This window comes from Antedon bifida, chromosome 4 (assembly GCF_963402885.1).
Source record: "Antedon bifida chromosome 4, ecAntBifi1.1, whole genome shotgun sequence".
Taxonomy (NCBI): domain Eukaryota; kingdom Metazoa; phylum Echinodermata; class Crinoidea; order Comatulida; family Antedonidae; genus Antedon; species Antedon bifida.
The window spans coordinates 1,481,277-1,503,033 of NC_136229.1; the positions used below are offsets into that span (position 1 = coordinate 1,481,277).

Genomic DNA, 21,757 nt, shown 5'->3' on the forward strand with positions numbered 1-21,757 from the left:
CGCGACGAATGGCAGGGGTCTTAGTAGTGTCCTTAGAACCGTACGTATAAGAAGAAGTGTTCCCTATGACTACTTGACGTTTCGCTGGACGAATGGCGATGTCATTGTTTTCCATAAAGGGTGTGCCTGCCAGAATATCCACATCGAGTCGTTCGACTACGAGGCCGTCAAAAAGAAGTTCAATATGGTCGCGGGAAAATGTAATTGTTGTCTCGCCGACAACCTTTAATGGAGATGAGCCATCTGCTTGGTGGGCTGATTGAGATGATTCTCTAATTTCGGCCGATAGGGCTGTCGCTGCGGCAAGGGAGATCATATTACCGGTGGCACCACTGTCGATAGTAATACGTGCCGTGTAGTGATTGTGGAAAACGTCGAGATAGGGCGACTGTCTGATCTGCACGCGTAGTGCAGCCTGTTCTGTCTGGTTATCTGCTAAACTGGCGTCATAGCTAACGTCAGTCTCCTCGATACCTTCAATGATTCCGATGACCTGTCTAGCCCTGACCATGTACTTCCGGTCCTGTTCAGGTAAGTGAATGCATCCACTGAGAAAGTGGGTGTCATGCTTTCGACCAGCCTGTTTGCAAAGAGGACAAGACTTTAGCTGTCGACGAATATGACTAGTAGTATTACGAGACGTGCGAGAAGCGCGTTGATAGTTGACCGTGGGAGGTGTTGCGAAAGTACGCATTGCGCGTGTGTCTTCTGTAGCATGCAATTCATCGAGAAGGGAATCCATCGCTTGCGAAATTTCGGGCTTTATTGTCGCCAGGGTACGATCTCGCAGATCAGTTCCATATCGTTGCTTGACTAGACGCGGGAGGTCTTTATGGATAAGGGATAACCAGGTTAACACAATAAAGTTCTCCACAGTAGGTGTCATTTCTTCATCCTCTGTGATCGCGACGCCGTGATGATTAATTCCGCCTCCAGTGCGTAGCAAATTATCGTCAGCAAATGCCAATAGTCGTTGATACAAATCTTCTGGACGTTCACCAGCCTCGAGGTGAATAGTGGCAAAGTCTAAGAAGTGACCTCCGGTCGTTTGGAAACCATAGTGAAGTCGGATGGCCTGCCAGATATGCGAGATGGACGTGGAGCTTTTAACAATTGTGCTTCGAGAAATAACAGGACAGAAGTTTGCGATCTGGCCTAGCATGAGCTCGAGCATGTGTACCTTTTGCTGAGCAGTACGTCGACGTGCTCTAGGGACAGTGTCATCATCGTCCTCAAATAGGCGGAGTGGAGATGCTCTGGTTTTGGGGCCCCATTGTGTGCCTTCCATCAAGAATGGAGCAAAATTTTCATCCAACGAAAGTGTATAAATAATGTTCTGCCGCCATGACTCAAATGAGTTTATTGTTTCAGTTTTGGTTAAGCTCCACTGTTTAGGAGCTCTGTTAACGTTCGCCATCCTACCAGCTATATGTGCTGGCTGGTCGTACGCCTCTGTGCGTTAGTGCGATCTCGTAGATAATGGTATGGATGGGCCTAGGCTAGGCCTAAGTTCAACAACTAATAACTCACTGGTTTTAAGCGGAAGGTCCGAATATCTTGGGCTGCCACCACGCCAATAAGGTTGATGTTTATATGCCACAACTCTACAGATCACACATAGACCGATGTAATGCGAATAATGTATTTTAATAACAATCAATAACTCAATACAACAACAAGGAAATCAAAGCCACAAAGCACGAGCAACTCTAGCCCATGAGGGCGCACTGGCGGTAGCTTAGGTTGAAATTTAACCCTCTTTTTCTTGAATGACACATGAAACCAGTAACAGTCTGTTCTGTATCTTTCAGTGGTGTTTCTCATTCAAATAATATTTTAACCACTTGAAATATATGTTTAAAAACACATTCCTTATTAACATTTTTGTTTAATGATGTTTTTAAAATATGCATGATTTGTTTAAATGTCATCGTCACCTTTTTTTTTCTTCATGTTGCCAGTTACAGCTTTCCAAATAATCTGATCCTGTATATTGTATCTATAGATAAAAAATATTAAATATGTAAGGTATCTGTTCATTTCAATTCCCTTTAAAGTCATTATCCTAGACACCTTGTTTTTAAATGCTATAATACCATGGATTCGATGTACAAGGATTTGTAACTACAAAAACTAATTTTAAATGGAAAGTAGTTATTAGACCCAAGATGATTCGGCCCATGTTGAAGCCGTTTAAAAATGTCTTCCTTGGGCCGAAATGGCCCACTGTGTCGCGGAGGTCAATCAATATTTTACAAGATATTCTAATTGCTATAACTATAATAAGTAAATTCCTTCCAATAAATGAGAGTGACAACATAGGTTAAAAAGAGGTGTAACACAGAATAATTATTTTTAAAATTGTTGGTTTTAATTAAATTGCAGTTCAAACAACTATAATACAACACTAATTGTCTTAGAAGCGTTGAAAATTTGTCTGGAACAATCTCCTAAAAAAGACAGAATTACAACAGTTGTATTGCTGCTGCAATTGTTTGTTGCCAGTGTAAACAAATGTGCGACTCATTCGACTGATTGGATGGAGACAACTCAAGAATATGTTTTTGATGCTGCACAACATATGAATATTCTGATAAAGAGTTTGTTTGAAACTGCTAATTGGTATTATGCTGATAGTATGGTAAGTACTGTAATTCTTACTGAAGCTAGCAAAGTGTAATTATTATTTTCAATAAAAACATGATATTTAGTAGGCTTGCTTTTGGTAGGCCTAAATGGAAATTGAATGAATTTGTGGACTTAGAAAAATAAATAAATACTGCCAATAACTAGGTTATATGCATTTATCATGCATATTATTGATTTTGTCAGAATCTTTTTTTCTTTATTTATTCTTTCCTTAGCACTATTTTGTCCGTCAATTATCTTGTCATCAATTTCATCTAGCTAAGTAAATTTTTCAGAGTATATTCCTTATGGCCAGGAATCGATGTGGTTGTCTTTTCATAGTGTGCAATCAAAAATTACGTGGTTTACGCATGATTTAACGAAATCACATTTGGAATCATATCTTCACAATCATGTACCATAATTAAACCAAATTGAAACTCATAAATTTCAGGTCATATTTCATAATATGGCAATACATTTACGTGCGTAGCGCATATAACGCATGCGTACACGCGCTTAAAATTTTCAAAATTGTCTAAATTGATTTTCTATGAAATTAAAGTACATTTCAGGTTAATGCGCACTCTTTTTCCCGATTTCTGTTTTACAACCTTTCTTTAATAATTTCATCATATTTTATTCACTTTTCAACTCGAAATTATGTTATACGAGCACGTCAAAAGTGACAGGCTACGCACATGTAAGTTAACAAAATGGTGAAAATATGCTAAATTTTTAAATTAATATAGATCAGAATGCTCGGGAACCCCTATTTTGCATTTCATTTTCTTAAAGTGTATGTATCAACTGTATGATTTATTTGATTAAGTCATCATTAATTGCATATTAAATTTTTTTTAATCAATTTCGACAATCAAACAAACTATGATATTTTCTTGGGCCGAAATAACAAACTTAACATTAACTTTATTCTTTAAAATGTTCATATATTAAAGGTAAAAGTATATACTTTTAAAGTGCGTCAATTTTTTAAATTGTTAAAGATGTCATCATAGTAAAAAATTATAATTCATTGCGGTATGCAATAATCTATCTGCACAACAGTGGTTACTGTATAGTAAATACACGGAGGAATCTTTCTTCAAGGTTTATCAGTTGTGTATGGCTCGGTGGTCTGTGCTCGTGTCTTTAGCATTCAAGGTACCGAGATCGAGTCTCAGCTGGGAAACGAAACGAAATAAGATTTTTTATTATCCGTATTGTATTTTATTTCTTAGTGTATAGATTATACACATGATTTATAATGAAATCTAGATAAAAAGTAACTTATGTCTTTATTATTATGTAATAAATGTGGTTTATGACATTATACTCAGAGGGATCTTTTTGATCGGATTTTGACACCGGCTATTGTATTTGCGTTAGCAAGATCATATCTTCATATATTATAAATAATTAAAGATTCTGACAAAATCAATCAATCAATATATCTTTTAAAAATCAATTATCTTTATATAAATCAATGCATATAACCTATAATTTGTCATATTGACGAATTAAATCTAGTTTAAGTTTTGTTTGCTTTTAGGCCAGGCCGCCCGTAGTTTGCGGAACTTCAATCTAATTATATCTATTGTATATTGTATACAACTTATCTTCGAAATAACAACTTTTATTTCGCATATTAGCATATAAAAATAACATGAAGTATCAAAAATATATAATAGTAAAAGATTAATGTAAAATGCCAGACCAGCTGGCATACAATTTGGAATTAAAAAGCAGTTTTTCACACACAGTATTCACAGTAACAAAAAACTATAAATAGACTTGCGCATAAATTCACCAAAACTAGAAATACCAAAATTTAAGCATTCAGCAACATAGGCAAAAATAAAATATTTTTAGTTGTTTTTTATCAATTTTTTATTTATAAATTATTTTACCAGCTGAAATGTTTGAATAGCTTATTCTTAATGTTTAAATGTGATGTGTTCAACCAAACATGGAACAAATCTTTATATGAGAGTTTACAAGAAAACATCCAACAGGTAATTATTTTTGGTCAAATTTATCTTGGCTCCTTTCTGAGAAATAATTTTATTGTATTTTTCTAATCTCATATCTATATTATATACTTTGTATATTTTACTATTTTAATTAATCAATCAATATATTTTTTAATCAGTTTAGTCTTGAGTCAACTGTCACTAATAGAGTCCCTTTCTATGAATGAATGAAATTTTATTTAAACAGAGCCTAAATAGTAGACCATTGTTGAAGGTTATAAAAATTGGAATCTTATCGATGCTTTCATTTATTAGTGTTCACAACTCATTTTTTAGCAAGCATTGTATAGGTCTGCATGTGAAAAGTTCTGTTTCCTTTTTTATGTTTGTCATCCATGTTGTTTTTGGTCTTCCTTTTGGTCTTTTGGTCTTTCACTGAGTCTCTGGTGTGTTTTCATTTAATCGGAGCATATGACCATACCATGTCAGCCTTCTTTTCTTTGCAACCTTTTCTCCACTCAATCTCTAATGTTCTTTTATACAAATCTTCATTTTTAATTTTCTCCAGCCACCTTTATTATACTTATACTTATTATTATTTATACCTCTACACACTAATAATTAAGTCACTGTTTTTTTTTGGGTTGTTCAATTTTGTAATGTTGTACAAAAAAATACCTAGACTAGAGACTAGAATAGAATTTCCATTGTACTTCCGACAAATCAGAGAATCATCAGAATTTTATAACCAGATTAGATTTAAGTGTTCTCTAGTTTAGCTGTGATATCAAATATTCCAAACGAAAAAAACGTGTTTAGGCAAATTAGGCTAAAAATGGTGGATGTTCTCATTAAATCATCTAATGATTATTAATGATTTTAACACAGGTTAATTCTAGTGTTGTAATGTTGTATTATGTTTCGTAAATTTCTTGATTATAAAATGGGTTTTTATTTTTGTTGTAATTGTAGACTGTTTGTGCAGCTTGTCTAAAACACAATAGAAAAATCATCTAGGCGCTCTTTTGTTTTCTTTCTCTTGTTTTGGGATATTCAATATATCATATAAGTGTGTATGAGAATAGAAATGTTTACAGTATAATTGTAAGTCTTACCATGTGAACATTTTATTGATTATAGAAATTGAAATATTATGGAGAAGAAGATGTAGTGAAATTGTATTGCGATACAGATTTCAGCAATTTACATCAAAGTATTGAGGCAGCCTTTTCTGAAGCAGCATTTGGTATCATAGATAAAGTTATGGAGGTAACATTTTTTTTTTTTTTAAGATTTTCCAAATGGAATGCAATGCAAGGATATAAGTGCAAAACAAGTGAATTTACCAATGACAATGACAGCTTGAATAATCCATCACTTGTGACTTGTCAAATTACTTGTGTTGCGCTTACGTCCTTGCATTGCGTCCTAGTGAGAACCAAGGTTTATGCTGTATAGAAAATGGGCACCTTTATTTCTAGAATTTTATGTTACATTTATTTATATATCTTTTACTATGAAAATTGCACTATTACTCACAATTGTGCAACACCATTATTTATTTTTCTTGCACTTAAAACCATTAGTCATCTTGATTTTCTTTGTACTTAATGCGACAACCCAACAGGCCAGCACTGCACTATGTTTGTGCTGTATACCAGGGGGCGGATTTTTCAAAAAAACATCTTAAAGATGTATTGTCCCTTGAAACACAAAAAAATGAAGGTCAAAATATTCTAAATTTAAATTGGCTATATCAAAGTAATACATTAGGCGCAGGAGCCCCGGATAGCGTTACGTTTGAAAACCCCAAAAAGGGAGGTTTTCAACCATTAGCGGCATGACTGATGTGAGTGATTAATGTGTTTTACGGACAGTTTCAAGGACTATCCTACCAGTGGGCTGTTCACTGGTCAAATGATTGACACTTTGTATCACCGTTTGTAACTGGAGCTGTGACGACCTTTGTAACTGGAGCTGTGACGACCTTGCAAGAATACTAGGCCCGAATTTTTTATTGAAAAGTGCCTTGGTATTAACATGGAGATGGAAACAAATTTTTCTATCTTTCTTTCTAAAATAAATGGTCACTACAGTTTCAAACTAGGCTTAGTCCACCAATTAATTAAGAATTGAAACCTAAATTAAAATTGTTGGTATTCTTTGGCCGTTGTTTGATTAATTACATCTTCATGCCATGTTTTTTTTTCTAATGATTTGGCGATACGCTCCTATTAGGCCTACTAGCAGAGGGTTCGATGAGTTTTGAAAAGTTATGGAAATGTGGTCTAACATAAAGCAATTCAGTTTTTAAGGCCCTTCTTCCATGTCCGAGCCTTTGGAAATATTAAAAAGTTATATTAATATAATATTCTGTGTTTTCATGTTTTAAGAAATTGTATATCATTTCAGATGTTTCGCGCTGCGTTTTTATTTGTTTCGCGCTTCGTCTTGTTGGCAAAAGTAACTCTTGACTTCCGCTCGAGCTTTCTCCGTACATACCGATACTTATTATGATTATTCATTTCATTTTTTGTACATTATTAAAAAATAGCATACAAAACCCCATACGGAACATACCCTGCACTGAGAAAACACTTGTGGGCGATTCTCCGAATACGGCATGATGGAATAGCTTTTGGAGTAAATCGAAACGTCGAGCAACTCAACAGTTCTTTTCAGAACTAATAGGCCTATACGTGGTGTACCGCAAACTTATATCAACAAATATGTAACTTGTTTAGCACGTTTAAAATGGATAGCAAAACATATTCAAAATAAAAAACCTGAATTATTTCAAACAGACAGCACATTAGTTCAAACGGATAGCACAATAGATAGCACAATCAAATGGATATAACTGTACTGTACATTCTATGCGGATTATCGGGTAGCACATTCTTTCAAATGGATAGCACATTATTTCAAATGGATAGCACATTGGGTAGCACAATCAAATGGATATAGTACTGTACATTATTCTATAAGGATTATCGGGTAGCACATTCTTTCAAATAGATAGCACATTATTTCAAATGGATAGCACATTAGGTAGCACAATCAAATGGATATAATTGTACTGTACATTATTCTTTACGGATTATCGGGTAGCACATTCTTTCAAATGGATAGCACATTATTTCAAATGGATAGCATGGATTGGGTAGCACAATCAAATTGAGCACATTGGGTAACACATTGCATCAAATGGGAGCCTACTGTACAGTTATTCTATTGAATTGAATTGAATTGAAATATATATTTATACTGGGTAACCTCTTCAGCCAAAGACTGGTCTCCCAGAGGGCCCAGTTATGATCAGTGGCTGTGATGTACTAATACACCGGGGTAACCCCCTACTCGTCTCGAAAGATGTACTAGGTTCTTTAAAGTGCACACGAGCTAGATGTGTATTCTATTATCGGGTGTAGTACATTAAAATTGAGAGGACATAAGATGGACACCATAATTTATTATTAAGGAGCGAAACAGCCAATCTTTACTGAAGGGACACTCCTATAAAGGGGACATTAAGGGGACGGGGAACATTTAAGCTCAGTGCCAATGTTCACTCAATATTTTTTCCATCACAAAATAACAAAAAACACGAAATAATTATATCCATTTATCGTTATTAAATAAAAATGGATATCATAATAATTATGATACTTTGTCTGTCTTGAAAGTTTTCATTGGTGAAACGTTGCCTGCTACATTTTAAATTTCCGAGTCCAGATCAGTATTGGTATTGGTTTTTTTCTGCGAAACCTCTATGAAGAGGACAAGTTTTTTTAGGAAGTGTTCCAGGGGCAGTAGAACCCCTATTAAGGGGACACTTTCAGAAAAAAGGTTCTACTGTATTTTTAACGGAGGATATCACAAATCAAGTACGTGTTTCCAAGTACAGTACAGTGTTTAAAAAGAATTATTTCATTTCAATCTTTTTTAAAACAGAAACAGGTCTGTTTTGAATGGTTTTTATTTTTTATTTGTTCTTTTCCCGTGTGTTACTTGGCAATACAGAGATATATTAGAAGGACAATTTTGGCGGGATTTGCATTGTCGCCCCTGAAACTTGTGACCTGAACTGAAGAATATGGTATGTTGTTAGTGCTGAATTCTGTAAATTTTGTGTCATATCAACTGAGAATTTGTATCATTTCTGTAGGCCCAACAGTAAACATCATCGTTTAGGGTCGCCAATATAATTGGCTATTTTTTCAATCACATTGTCAGAAAATGAAATTCTTAATGAAATATTACGTGTAAAACCAAATATAAATATATGTGATGTGAATATAACAATGGAGAATCTTTCATGGAGAAATAACTTACTTATTTATAACTAACTTATTTTTCCGTGATATAACTAATGAAACAATGTTTAGAAAATGATATCATCTAAGTGATGTTTTACATATAACGTTTAACTTTTTTTTTTTATTCTCCATACATTCAATTCTTTTAATATAGTTCTTGTATAACACCATATCAAGTAGTACAGTAGTAGAAATTATTGTAGGGTTTTCTTATTATTCAGTCAATTCAGTGTTTCTATACAGAAAAGAGTAGTCAGTGGCCTTAACATCAATTAATTGTATAATTTGCACCCAAGGTCGAATAGCAAGAAACTAAGGTCCAGTTACATTGTTGTTCATTGGTCAATAGGAAATGAACAGCACACTTATGGGTGGTGACAAAGTTTAGTTATTGATAAATTGTCCTTGGGAAAAACACATTAGTTGGGCTGACCATGGGCTGACAGAGTTAACGACTTCGTAACGCTATCCGGGGCTCCTGCGCCTAATGATTAAAGTTATTCACTTTAAGTCGAAAATTTGAGCAAAAAACAACAATTTTACGTAATTAACAGCTAAATTAATTTGATTACATTTCGTCTGGAAAATCGTCGCGAGCGAAAGTAAACAAAGATTTTAAACCATGAGTATACATATATGCATGATGCTAATTAGGATTGTTTAGAACTTGTCACGGTTTAGAAGGTGTTTTCACACAGATCGCGAGGAAGTTTATGATTATGCATACAGAGTAGCCAAATATAAGCGCGTTGCATTATGAGATATGTTTTGATCGAAAACTTTGACTAGTGAAAGTCAAGTTAAGTCAGATTATTAATATATCTAGGCAAAAATATTTTCTTAATTTTGTCTTAAATCTAAGACGAACAACACCCTGCTTTAAGGCCAATTTACACAGACGAGCGGTAATGGTAAGCGTAAAACTGAATTGCTTGCTTGCGAGTGGTGTGTGGTGGAAAGTAGGTGCTTGTAGGCCTTGAGACTACTGCATGTTGCAATCCTTATACAGTCACTGCTACGGCCTACGTTAGGCCTACTATGGAACTCTAGCAAAAAAGTTGTTAATAGATGACGTCACATCAATCATGTCGTTAATTGGCCAGAATCCACAATTACAGCGCAGTATTTTCATAAAATTGAATCTGTTTCTATCCTGAGCGTTTTTCCGCTCAACCGCCTGTCCGCTACGCGTTCTGTGTAAATGGTCATAAGAAGTAACATATATTCTATTTTTTTGTTTTCCCCGTAACGTAACATGTAAATTGGCCTTTAAGATGAAAAATGTTTTGACGTGAGCTCGCTAGGCCGGAACATTGAACGTTCTGAAAGGCTACTCTAGTGCGCTAAAACAATGATATCGATCTTCATGTTGATAATTGATTCAAGTTTAGAGCGAATGATTTTAGTATGTATTTCCGACTTTTGTGCTCTTTCTCTATTTCAAGTAATAAAAGCTTAGTCAGAGCCATATATATATAAAGAGTTATGACATTGAATTATAGTCACGTGATATGCAGATCAATTTGTGTCAAAATCATCTCCATTGATGCATGTAAAGTATAGGAGCAACAAATTACTTTTTTTCAAATTTCTACGTTTTCTTATATATAAACATATTTAATTGCATATTTGATGGTTATTATCGATGTGCAAAGAAGTACTTGCGGGAAAAACTAATTGCGCGCATGTGCTAGTACATTATAAAGTTTGATTGATTCTGGAACAAACATCACATTTTATTAATAACAGTTATGTAATATTTTCAATTCATAATGCATGCTTTGATGACTAAATAAAATAGTAAAGTGTCGTGGATATATTTGGTAATATACTGAAATGAGTATGAACAAATTAAAATAATAAAGGTGAATTATCGGAAATGAAATGATGAACGAGTCTCTGAAATTTGATAATGTTGGCAGCGCAGTTTGTGTCAAAAATAATATGAGAGGGGTGAATTTGTGTGTTATATGACGTGTATTGTTTTGATTTATCCCAACTTGCATGTAACATTTATTTTTTTTTATTATACAAAAAATATATAGGCTACCTAATTAAGACCATTAATAAAATAAATTACTAAAAAAAAAACGGAATGTAAGCATTATTTCATAGACAAAAAAATCTAAAAATAATGCATGAACTACAGGAAAATGCTATACAAAATAAACACGCACGCCCGCAGCGTGCAAAGTCAAAATGGCTTCTAATCTTCAATGACGTAACTCTTTATATATATGGCTCTGAGCTTAGTAACAAGAATGCACCCTAGTCTCTTGTTGGGAGTGAAAATGCAGAGATAAAATGTTACAGCGCCACCATCGCTAAGATAATTTTTCTGCTAAGATGGTTTGATAATTTGCTTAAGCACTTAAATATTTCAGCTTAAGCAAAAATATAAGCAAATATTGATAAATGCCAAGCCAGTTCTTAAAAGTTTACTATTTATTTCAGCACAAATTACAAATAGCTTACATTTTCTCTATTTTGTTTTTTTTTTGTTTACCGCAAATTTGAATAGCTAAAACAACATTTTCTCATTTTTTTTCGGTAGGAGATATTTTATATGTCAATAAATACTTTAATTTGATTATTTCATAAATTTATGTTTTTATTCTTCAGGGTGCTTCTGGAGAGAAATTTGTCAATGAACTCTCACATAGATCACTTCGTCTGCCACATAAAGCAGCTACATATGGGGCAATATTCTCTCATCTACTTAAGGAATCGCTGTCACAAAAAAATGCCATGGAACTTCAATACCTACTAAAATGGAAACCACTTGCTGTTTTTTTTAGAATGACTGGTAATGCATTTTTCCTTTCAAACTTACACATCAAGTGTTACCATAGTTTGATGCTTTCATGCTTCATTTCCAATCTCATATTCTTGGTTCCACTTCCTTACCTCAGAGTGATATAATATAACATTTGTGCTGAAATAAAAATAAATAGGTAGAAAGATGCAATTTTGAACATAATTTTCCTAAACTAAAATAAATTAAAATCATGCTCCTAAGAGAATAGAAATAATTAAATTTTAATTCTGCAGTTTCTGCTAATTGTTTTTCAAGATAAGCAATTAGTTTTTTTTAAAGCTTCTATTTTGTTATATTTTTCAGGCGAGGGCAAAAGCAGTATTGCTCTAACACCAGATGCCCAGTCTTTGCTCATTGAAGCTAAAACTTTGATGGAAGATTGTGTACTTAACAGCATTTTCAGTGGCTCAATTACAGTAAAAGATCTTAAATTGATTCGGCAAGAGAGAGACCAGTTCATTAAACTCTGTAATTTCATGGATGTTGCAAGAATAGCAAAGAACTACTTGCCACCTGACGTGACCAAAATAAAGTTTAATGTTTTAATCCAGAAAGTACTTCATCAGCGAGAATGTGAACTAAATTCTTTAGACGATTTTTCGATTAGTGTTGGCGTAATGATGACAATGTGCAGTGATATAGTAAAGGGTAAGTTTAGATTCTAGAATATTGAACTTTTCTTCAAAGTGGGAATTTGAGTCTGACCTGTAATTTGAATTATGTAGGTTCGATATCATTCAGTATTGGTGAGATTTCCTTGCTACAGTGCTAAACTGTGGTCATTGATGGGTTTTCTTTAGGGTCATTGCACTCTGAGTAATAACTACTGTATTGTCTAAAAGATGGATTTTAATTTACTTAATAGCATACATGTCTACTAATATATCTTAATTTTGTACTTTATGCACAATTACTACACTGGTATTCTTGAAAAAAAAATGAGCATTGCTGTTTGAAAGCCAATTGTTATCAAAAATAAAGAGAGTCCTTTTTACCTTTTTAATGTTTTATCTGTTTGTAGAAGACAGAAATGGAAAGAAGAAGCTGGCTGTGGACATCGAAGAAACAAAGAAATTAGTTAACACTGATAGAGACCCACTACAATTAAATGTGCTATGCTATCCATCTGAAGTTTTCGAAACTTACACGTCGAGGCCGTCACTAAAAATTATGTACTTCAAATTTTCAAATGAAGTTGTTAAAATGCTTCCAGAAATTCAAAAAGTTCACCTGAGTCGGATATTCCGACAGTTCTGGCAAAGAACTATTGATGATGTGTTAATGCAACGAGGAGAAAGTGAAGAACTGATGACATTGGATGATGTAGAGAAGAGAATATGGCAAAATGTCAAGAAAGAATTAGAAGGCTTTGGTAAATCCTTGGTTTCTGGTAATATCACATTACAGTCTGTTGACAACAACTTATCATCTATCTCTGATGAAACCTTGAAGTCACATTTCAAAATCTTTGAATCAGACAGCCATCAAAATAATTGGATCAAAGAGCGTTGTAACCAAATCCGTCTCTATCGACAAATTGCCCGATGTTTTAATACAGCAGACACTATACAAGAGATTCGAGAAACTTTCCAACTTAAAGGTGACTTCAAAGCCGTCGATATTTTGTGTTCAACGGTAAAGACTAAATCTGAAATTTGTTTATGTCCAGAAAATATTTTGAATCTAGTTAACTCTACTTCTAAAAATGTTAAGTTATTATTTTTGTTATTAAATATTTAATTGAAGTACAAATTCATTTTCAATTGCAAGAAGTCAGCTTTAGCTTGAAAGACATCTTACTTAAAAACAGTTAAATGTTTTTAAATATTAAAAAAACAATAATTGACCTGAAAATTTTGATTAGTATTTGTAATTTCAGACCAACAAAGATTTCGAGAAAAAATGCCTAAAAGAATTAGATATTGGCGTGGAAAATGCCTGTAAAGAGCTTGAAAAGGTGACCAACGAAGAGAGCGAATGTTTGAAAACATTACTGAAAAGTGAAACTCTTATTAGTTGGATAAAAAAGGAAATTAAAAGTAAGTAAAAACACGGTTTTTGGTTATTTGTAAAGATGCTGTCATATTTATGTTGTTATTTACTGTCAACTAATTATTGGAGGTTGGTAAAATTTCATCAAAGGTAAATAAACAGTTATTGATATAATAATATTTAATGCGTTACCCATCCAAAACAAAACACCAATGTGCTGGTTCACTCACTTGCCAAAAAATGCGTTTAAAGAGATAAATTTCAGATAGTTGAATTTACTTTAAATTGACAATCCTTTTTTGTAGGTATGCAGGAATTGAAGGTGTTTGTGGACCTGGCAATGATCCAAGCTGGAGAAACTCCAATAGAAGTGGACAGAGTTGCTTGTCTCCATCAGGCTGCAACTGGCTATTCAGCTTTCATTTTTGATCTAAATGAAAAAACTGGTTATAAAGAGCTTATGAACATCTGCAACCAAACATGGAAAGCTTTAAAGAACGATCCACAATTGTCAGAGAAACTGGTAATGTCTGGCACAATCAAACGCTTAATTTATCAACATTATTCCAGATATTCATAGAACATAGGAATATAACATAATATACAATTTATAAGTGCAATTGTACAAATAATTTTATTAGGTGAAAGATAAAATTCGAAACATTCATTACTTGTTTTATATAACATCTAAGTGGATTCTTGTCATTTGATTAAGATTGAATGAAAAGTATTTGATTGAGATTGAAAGATGTATTTATTTTTAAAGTAGTTTATGTCAGCTGCTGCTTTTATGGATTTTTGGAGAGCTTTTCCAACTTGCGTAAGTCCTTGGTTGGCACCGAAGTGTAAGGTGAAACTTAAACACAAACTTTCGACAGCATAGTAGAATTAAGATAAACTTGAGTTTTATGACAACATTTTTTGCAAACATGTTTACCATTTATCAGTTTATTTTAGTACAGTAAATTTACTTAGTATAATAGTTACAGGACCATGGAAATATTTTCTTCTTTCTCCTTCTATTTAGATTTTTCAACTATGCGGAAGTTGCCAGCAGTCATGAGCTTTCAGTTGTATTTCTCCCTTGATTTCTTTCTTTTTTCCCTTTCTTTCCCGTTTTTCTTCCTTTTTCTCCATTTCTCTTTTCCGTTTATCTTCCCCTTTTCCCTTTTTTTAAAATTTTGTTTCTTTCTTTTTCCCTTTTTCCTCCTTTTTTCCTCCTTTTTTCCTCTTTCCTTTTCTTTCCGTTTTTCTTCCTTCTTCTCCCTTTTCTTGTTTAATTTCACCTTTCATATATATATTTTTATTTATTTTTTTTTATTGTATACTATTATATAAATTGGACTCCAGAAGGTGGGATTGTCAGGTCCATGGTCAAGTGGTGTTTGGCCAACCAATCCTCTGCCTATACATCTTGTGATTTAGGATGGCTTTCAGAATTCCAGTTGTTTAATCAAATGTCAAGAATCTACTAGGTGTTATATAATTTGATATTATAATTATTATTGCTACTATTACACTACCTCTGGTCATGCATTTTGTATTGTGAAACAGCCTGGGTTTCAACCCTTTGAATCAAGTACCTAAATTACTAATATATATTGAATTTTGAAAACTATTCTATTTATTAAGGTAGACTTTTGTCATGTAATTACCTATTTTGGTTCTTTAATTACTAGCGAGATGTTTCTCGTCAAAAGGAATGGTTGCAGGGTATTAAGGAATCACATGGAGCTGTAGAAGTGACTTCATTACGTCAAGTGGAAAGAATTAATGCAGATGGCATTTATGAAATTGGCAAACTAGCTGAGGTATTACTTCTCATTTGTATTTAAATCAATCAAACAATTCTTTGGAAAATAAACTAAGCTGACCTGGATGAATGACAACAATTGTGATTACAATTATTGTTAAATTTGTTAATTTAATGATGCACGGCACTCTGTAATTAACTTATGTAATTAACCATTTAAATAGTAAAGACTCAAGTGTGTTATTAAAAATGATCTCTTATGCAACATGGTACCAGCCATGCTATAGCCAAGATTTGTTTGTAGATTTGTGCCTTTTGTATGTAATTATGATACAGTTTTTGTTATTGTATTCCTGTTACTACAGACAGTAAAATAAATGGAAATCAAATTTACTGGTCTAGCAATTGATTTATGTATTTCAATAAAGCACTAACATATAACAAACAATTTTTTAATTTCAGGGGAGTTTACAGCTTCGAGTTTCAGTTGAAAATAGTGAGGAAATTGATGAGGAGAAGATTTACACGGTACAGCAACTGAAAGACCTACAGAGTAAGTTGATGCTTGTTGCTGGCAAGGCCCACAAAACCACTGATGCCAAAGAACAAGTTGATCGCTTTGTAGAGGTAATGGTGTATAGGTTTAGTTGTGCTAGTTTTTTTACAGTCATGAAAGATTATTTAAAACAACTTTATTTACCAAAGGAAATTGCTCTGGTTGTGGTAGACTAAAGATATACAATTTTTTAAATCTGGACAATTTTTTTTTACAAAATTCTATTTTAACCCGATTGTAATCTTGCAATTTTATTGGTTAATTAAGTTCATTTGTCATTAGTCCTACCTAATGGAAAAGTGATATCTAATGGTAATAATTAATGCACTCTAATGCCCGTTTTGTATTCGTTGAATGGAGACAATATTTCATTCATGGCTGAATTCTCGGCTCCGCCTCATTTAAAATAGAGCAGTCAATTTTTCAACTCATGAAATGTTCTCATTATCGAACTCATAAATATTCATTATTTATATACTATTCTATTTAGCTTTTGTATGGCGCCCTACCAAGAAAAAAAGAAAAGTCTTAGAATTACTACACTGTACTGCATGCAAGAAAAGTCTTAAGATTACTGCAGTGACAAAGAGCTGAAATTGAACATCAAATCTTTTATAGTTCATCTCTAATTAAAATTAATAGCACAATTAATTTGGTATACAAATTTAACTACAATCTTCGCAATATTTACCAAATTCGAAAGTACATTGATCAGTCCACCTGTCATGCTGCTATACACTGTCTGGTGTTGTCCCGTCTTGATTATTGTGATTCTCTGCTCCATGGTTGTTCTGAGAAAGATATTAAGTCTCCAACTTCTTCAAAACAGGGCTGCTAAACTTGTTTTTCAGGCAAGGAAGCTTGATCATGTCTTTGCTTTCACAACTTCACTTGTTGCCTGTTAAAGAGCGTATACAGTATAAGATTGCAACCTTTTCCTCTAAGTGTCTTTATTCCACTGCTCCACATTATCTTCACAAACTTATTAAATCATATGTTCCACTATGCAGAGGTCTTCGTTCTGAAATGGATCCTCTTATGTTAACACCACCTAGAACCAACCTAAATTCCATTCCTAAGGGCTCCTTTGCTCAGGCACCAGAGATCTGGAACCAACTTCCTTGTCCCATCTGTTACACTCATACATCGCCTTTTCAATTCAAATCTCTCCTGAAAACTCACCTATTTCAATAGTTATTCTTTTCATGTTGCACTGTTGAGACTCCAGTAAAGAGCACTTTATAATTGTTTGTTATTATTATACAGTACAGTATGTCTATTATTTCAATATGTTCCTATTTGAACATTTAGTTTAATGTTACTTATCTCTTTATTGATACATAATGTGTACTGAAACTTACTTAACCACACTTTCACTTTCATAAACTTACTTAATTATTAATTTTTTTAGGTATTTGATGGGGCTCAGGAACTGGAAACATACTATCACAAAATGTGTGCTTCAGGAAATGTGCTCTTCACCGACCTTAAAATCATTCTAAATTGTGATAAGGAAAGCAGTTCCCCAGTTCAAGTGGACTTCTGTGTCAATGACCAGAAGGCTCTGTTTGGTAATAAGCAAAAGCTTACTGATATTTTAAGAGAGCTGCTTCTTTTTATGAAAGAAAGTCTGAAGCATTGGTATGATTATATTGATGAAAAAAGAGAAAAGTTCTATCACCTGAATGTTTACACAACTAAACAACTTGTGATTCTACAACATGCTCTAGCAAAGTTTGGAAATGAAGATGTCAGTCCAGAAATATATGCACTATTAAGCCTTGTGAGACCAAATTGCACAGTTCGGGATTTGAGAAGATCAGTTGTAAAGGTTTCTGAGGAAATTGAGTCAAGTATTGAGGAGGAAAATGTAAAAGAAGATGTCACACCAGAAGATGTAGTAGATGAAAGTAAGGAAGAACTGATTGAGTTCTGGAATGAGTTTAAAAAAATGTATGACGATGAACAGCAGACAATGGCATTTATAGAAGACAAAGGATCACTTAATGTTGGAAAGGCAGCTGAGTTCCTATTTAGTACTCCTTATGAAGAAGAAATCTTAAAAGAGTTTGTGACGAGATTTGTTGCTAGAGTTGGTTGTAACCTGTCCGATCTTCAATGTAATGATGATGAAGAATTACAGAACAAAGTAGTTCAAGATGAAAAGATAGAAAAAGAGGTAGTAGGACCAATCAGTCTTAAAAATCAAGGTTTGGGAACTCGTAACGTCAGGAATAACTTGTTAAAAGGAATGGAAACAAAGAATGCGTAAGTTCATGGTTGTTGGTTGTATGTTCCAAAATGATCATTAGTGATTTAAAGTAGCTACGTTTTCTAAAGTTTCTATTCATGATCCTTTTTCTCAGAACTCTTGTGGAAAAGCTGAATATTCTATGGAAAAACTATCTAAGTAAAACAAAGGCTGTAGACTTATCTGATTATGCTAGTCTTGAGACACTTGGAAAGCTTCTACAGTATCTGGCTTCATCTGATGGTAAGTTTACAATGATTATGGTGAGCTGGTAAAAAGGATGGTAAAAAAAAGGTCATGAGTTCAGAAAAAATATCTGAACTTTTTTGTATCAAGATGAAATTTTTATTTTTGTGTATATGTATTATCTTTTTTTGTCTTTTTCATTTTTTAGAAACAACAAGAAGTTTCCCTCAGGTTTTTAAAAAAGGCCATCCTAATCTCATTGTTAGCCCTGCAAGTAAGTATCTATGATTGCTTTTGATTGAAAATGTAAGGGTTTTTTGGTGGATAGAAGTGAAAATTCTTGATTAATAATGAAATTATTGACTATATAACTTTACATTAAGGTGCTTCTTCAGTCTTTTACTTTCAAATATGTCTTAAATATTTTTATAAAATAGATTTTAATAAAAGGAAATTGAACTTTATTTTTCATGTCATTTATAATACCAAGTTGTGTTATTTACACAAAGTTTTTGTTTTATTTCATAGAAAATGTTCTTAACACAGTTCTCTCTGTTTACATGGAAAACAATGGAAATTTACCAAGCTATGATGAAGTACTACTATGCAAATCTACAACCAGTCTAGAAGAGGTAGAGGAAGTAATTGTTACAGTACAATTACAGTAACAATTATGTATAATTATTTGTTGTTCAAAATACATCAACATTCACATTCTAATGGTGTAGAATAGAAAGTACCTTACTATCACGACCAGTTTACTACCTATAATCTAAATTATCTGTATAATTGTAAATTTAAATGCTTTCTTTTGTTTTTAATTAATTAATAATTAATTAATTAATGGCCTTGCATAGCCTTGATGAAAAACACCCTTGGGTGAATCAAGTGTATAAATAAAGTATATTATTATATTATAATAATTGTCTTTATGCATTATCATAATAATTAACATTAATATTTTAAAAAGGTTGTGTTGTTATGGCGACGGGCGTTAAATGGTGATGATAAAAAGACATATTGCCTTGTGAATGCCGATGCCTTAAATTACGATGTCAGTGTTGAGGCTGTTAATAAGCTTACTCACTTAATGAAGGGAAAATATGGTAAGTAAACAAACAATGCAGTAGTAGTAGTAGTAGTAGTATTAGTAGTATACCAAATGACAGTGGAGTGACAGGCAAACTTTAGAATGTTTGTATGTAAATAGAATAAAATAACAATCAATACAAATTTATAACAAATTTCAGCCATGAGTGCTTAAGTTCAAATATATTTATTGTACATAAAATAAAGTTCTTTAAAATGGTGTTATGGCAAAACTCTTCTTATTCATTAACAGAGTTTTTGATTTATACTATTCTTAAACATGAAAGTTTATTGTTTAATTATGTTTTAGATTTCCAACTTGTGATAATTTGTAATCAGGAAAGAGAAGACCAATCTCACATGGTGGCAGCATTGAACTCTGACCGCATTTCATCAAACAAATTAACTTGCCAAAACCGAGAGGAAATCCAAGATTACATTTGTAGACAGTTCATTCAACAAGTTAACCTAACAAACCAAGGATTGATGCCAGCAGCTGATTTAACTAATCAGAGGTTAGCTTGTTATTGCATTGAAACTGTATTTATATGATACTATACAAATAATAGTGTTTTTGAGTGTTCAAATAATTTCATTGTATTTTCACGAGGCAAAGCCGAGTGCAAATGGAATTTCACCTCATGAAATTATTTGTATCATTACCACAAATACAAAACAGTAATTATTTGTTTTATAACACACCTACAGATATACTGAAATTTAATTAATTAATTTAAAAACGATGAGATGAGGAAATCTGTGAGAATGAGAAAAAGCATATATAAATATATATATATATACCGTACTGACGCGGGTATAAGCCCATACTCGGGTCTAGCCCACCCCCGACTTTTGACTAATTTTCATGAAAAATGGGTATAAGCCCACCCATTAATTCGAAGATCTACAGTGTGTGCCTTAATACATTATTTTGTATTTGGCGACGTCCATACACCGCATACACCTTACCTACCTTTGATCATAACCAAGCTAGGCTACTCTAGGCCATATGAGGCCTAGCGGTCCTGTTTTGCTTACATTCCATCGTGGTCGAAGGTCGCTTCACACACGACGCTCACAAGTCACCAAAACGGAAAACCCCTATTTGGTATCGGCTGCCATAAACAAGCTTATTAAATTTCTTTGGTACATTTCTATTTAACGAACATTGTATACTTGCTTTTCTACTTGATAAATTCTTGTTCAATTGATGTTTAAAATAAGATATTCTACGATAAATTACACGAACTATAAGCTTAATTTTCCGACACTCTACACCTCGTGTATTTTGCAACGTCGGTACACGTCGCAACACCTTGTGAGGGCGCTTGCATGGTGGTTTCAGAGGAAGAATATCCATGATGGAATACACAGTACATGTGCTGTTTTTGATGATCTGCATTTTTGGATCTTCGGGTATAAGCCCACCCCCAAAACTTGACGTGATTTCATGTTCAAGGGGGGTGGGCTTATACCCGCGTCAGTACGGTAATTTGAAACGATAAAGATGAGGAAATCTGTGAGAAAAAAGAGAAAGAGGTCGCCTCAACCGAGATTAGAACCCGGAACCTTCTGCTTGATATGCAAATGTCCTAACCACTAACATGCATACACACATATATATATATATATATAAACACAACAATAAATTTAAACCACCCGGTGATATACTGACATTTAATTAATATATATTAAGTTTATAACATTTTAATGTCCAACCTTTGTAGAACATGTGTACAGACTGTATCTTCTAAAAGACCTGGTGTTGGAAAATCACTTCTAATTCAACGATACAAAGAGAAACTTCAAGATGCTGGCAGGAGGCAAGATTGCTGCATCACTGTCCCATTACAGACACTGACTGTCCAAGAGCATGACATTGCAAAAATGTTTATCAGAGAAATTCAAAGTAATGACTTATGCTTTCCTCGAATTTTTCATCTTGATATTTCACCAAATGTGAGTATTCTTTCATGCTTTGATTCAAGTTTCAAACATTTTACTGTACGTTTACTTAGTTTGTATGTTCCTAACACACTTTTTACTATCTACTATTTATTGCCGTATTATTTTAATGTAGGTGTGTGGAGGTTTGAACCACTTTCTCTTCAATCTTCTTGTGCTAAACACAATATGTTGCTCTGATGGCTTTGTCTGGCGAAGACAATTCTACGACCTTTATCTAGTAGAGG

General features: G+C 33.3%; 1 protein-coding gene across 1 annotated transcript; it reads left to right on the forward strand.

The window, feature by feature from the left end:
- Positions 1 to 2,539: 2,539 nt before the first annotated feature.
- Positions 2,540 to 18,565, forward strand: LOC144840849 (E3 ubiquitin-protein ligase rnf213-alpha-like). Its single transcript, XM_078696895.1, has 12 exons — positions 2,540 to 2,641; positions 4,542 to 4,643; positions 5,742 to 5,870; positions 11,543 to 11,726; positions 12,042 to 12,386; positions 12,760 to 13,373; positions 13,618 to 13,777; positions 14,036 to 14,253; positions 15,410 to 15,541; positions 15,946 to 16,110; positions 17,451 to 18,307; positions 18,406 to 18,565. The coding sequence occupies exons 1-12, from the start codon at positions 2,540 to 2,542 to the stop codon at positions 18,563 to 18,565; spliced, it is 3,168 nt and encodes a 1,055-aa protein (XP_078553021.1).
- The last annotated feature ends 3,192 nt before the right edge of the window (positions 18,566 to 21,757 follow it).

What these genes read in the sequence shown, in the direction of transcription:
- LOC144840849 (XM_078696895.1), top strand. Translation starts at nt 2,540, where the DNA reads ATGGAGACAACTCAAGAATATGTTTTTGATGCTGCACAACATATGAAT. An exon ending in AAATTGGCAAACTAGCTGAG is followed by an intron (nt 15,542 to 15,945) that starts GTATTACTTCTC and finishes TTTTAATTTCAG; the next exon opens with GGGAGTTTACAGCTTCGAGT. An exon ending in AAGTTGATCGCTTTGTAGAG is followed by an intron (nt 16,111 to 17,450) that starts GTAATGGTGTAT and finishes TAATTTTTTTAG; the next exon opens with GTATTTGATGGGGCTCAGGA.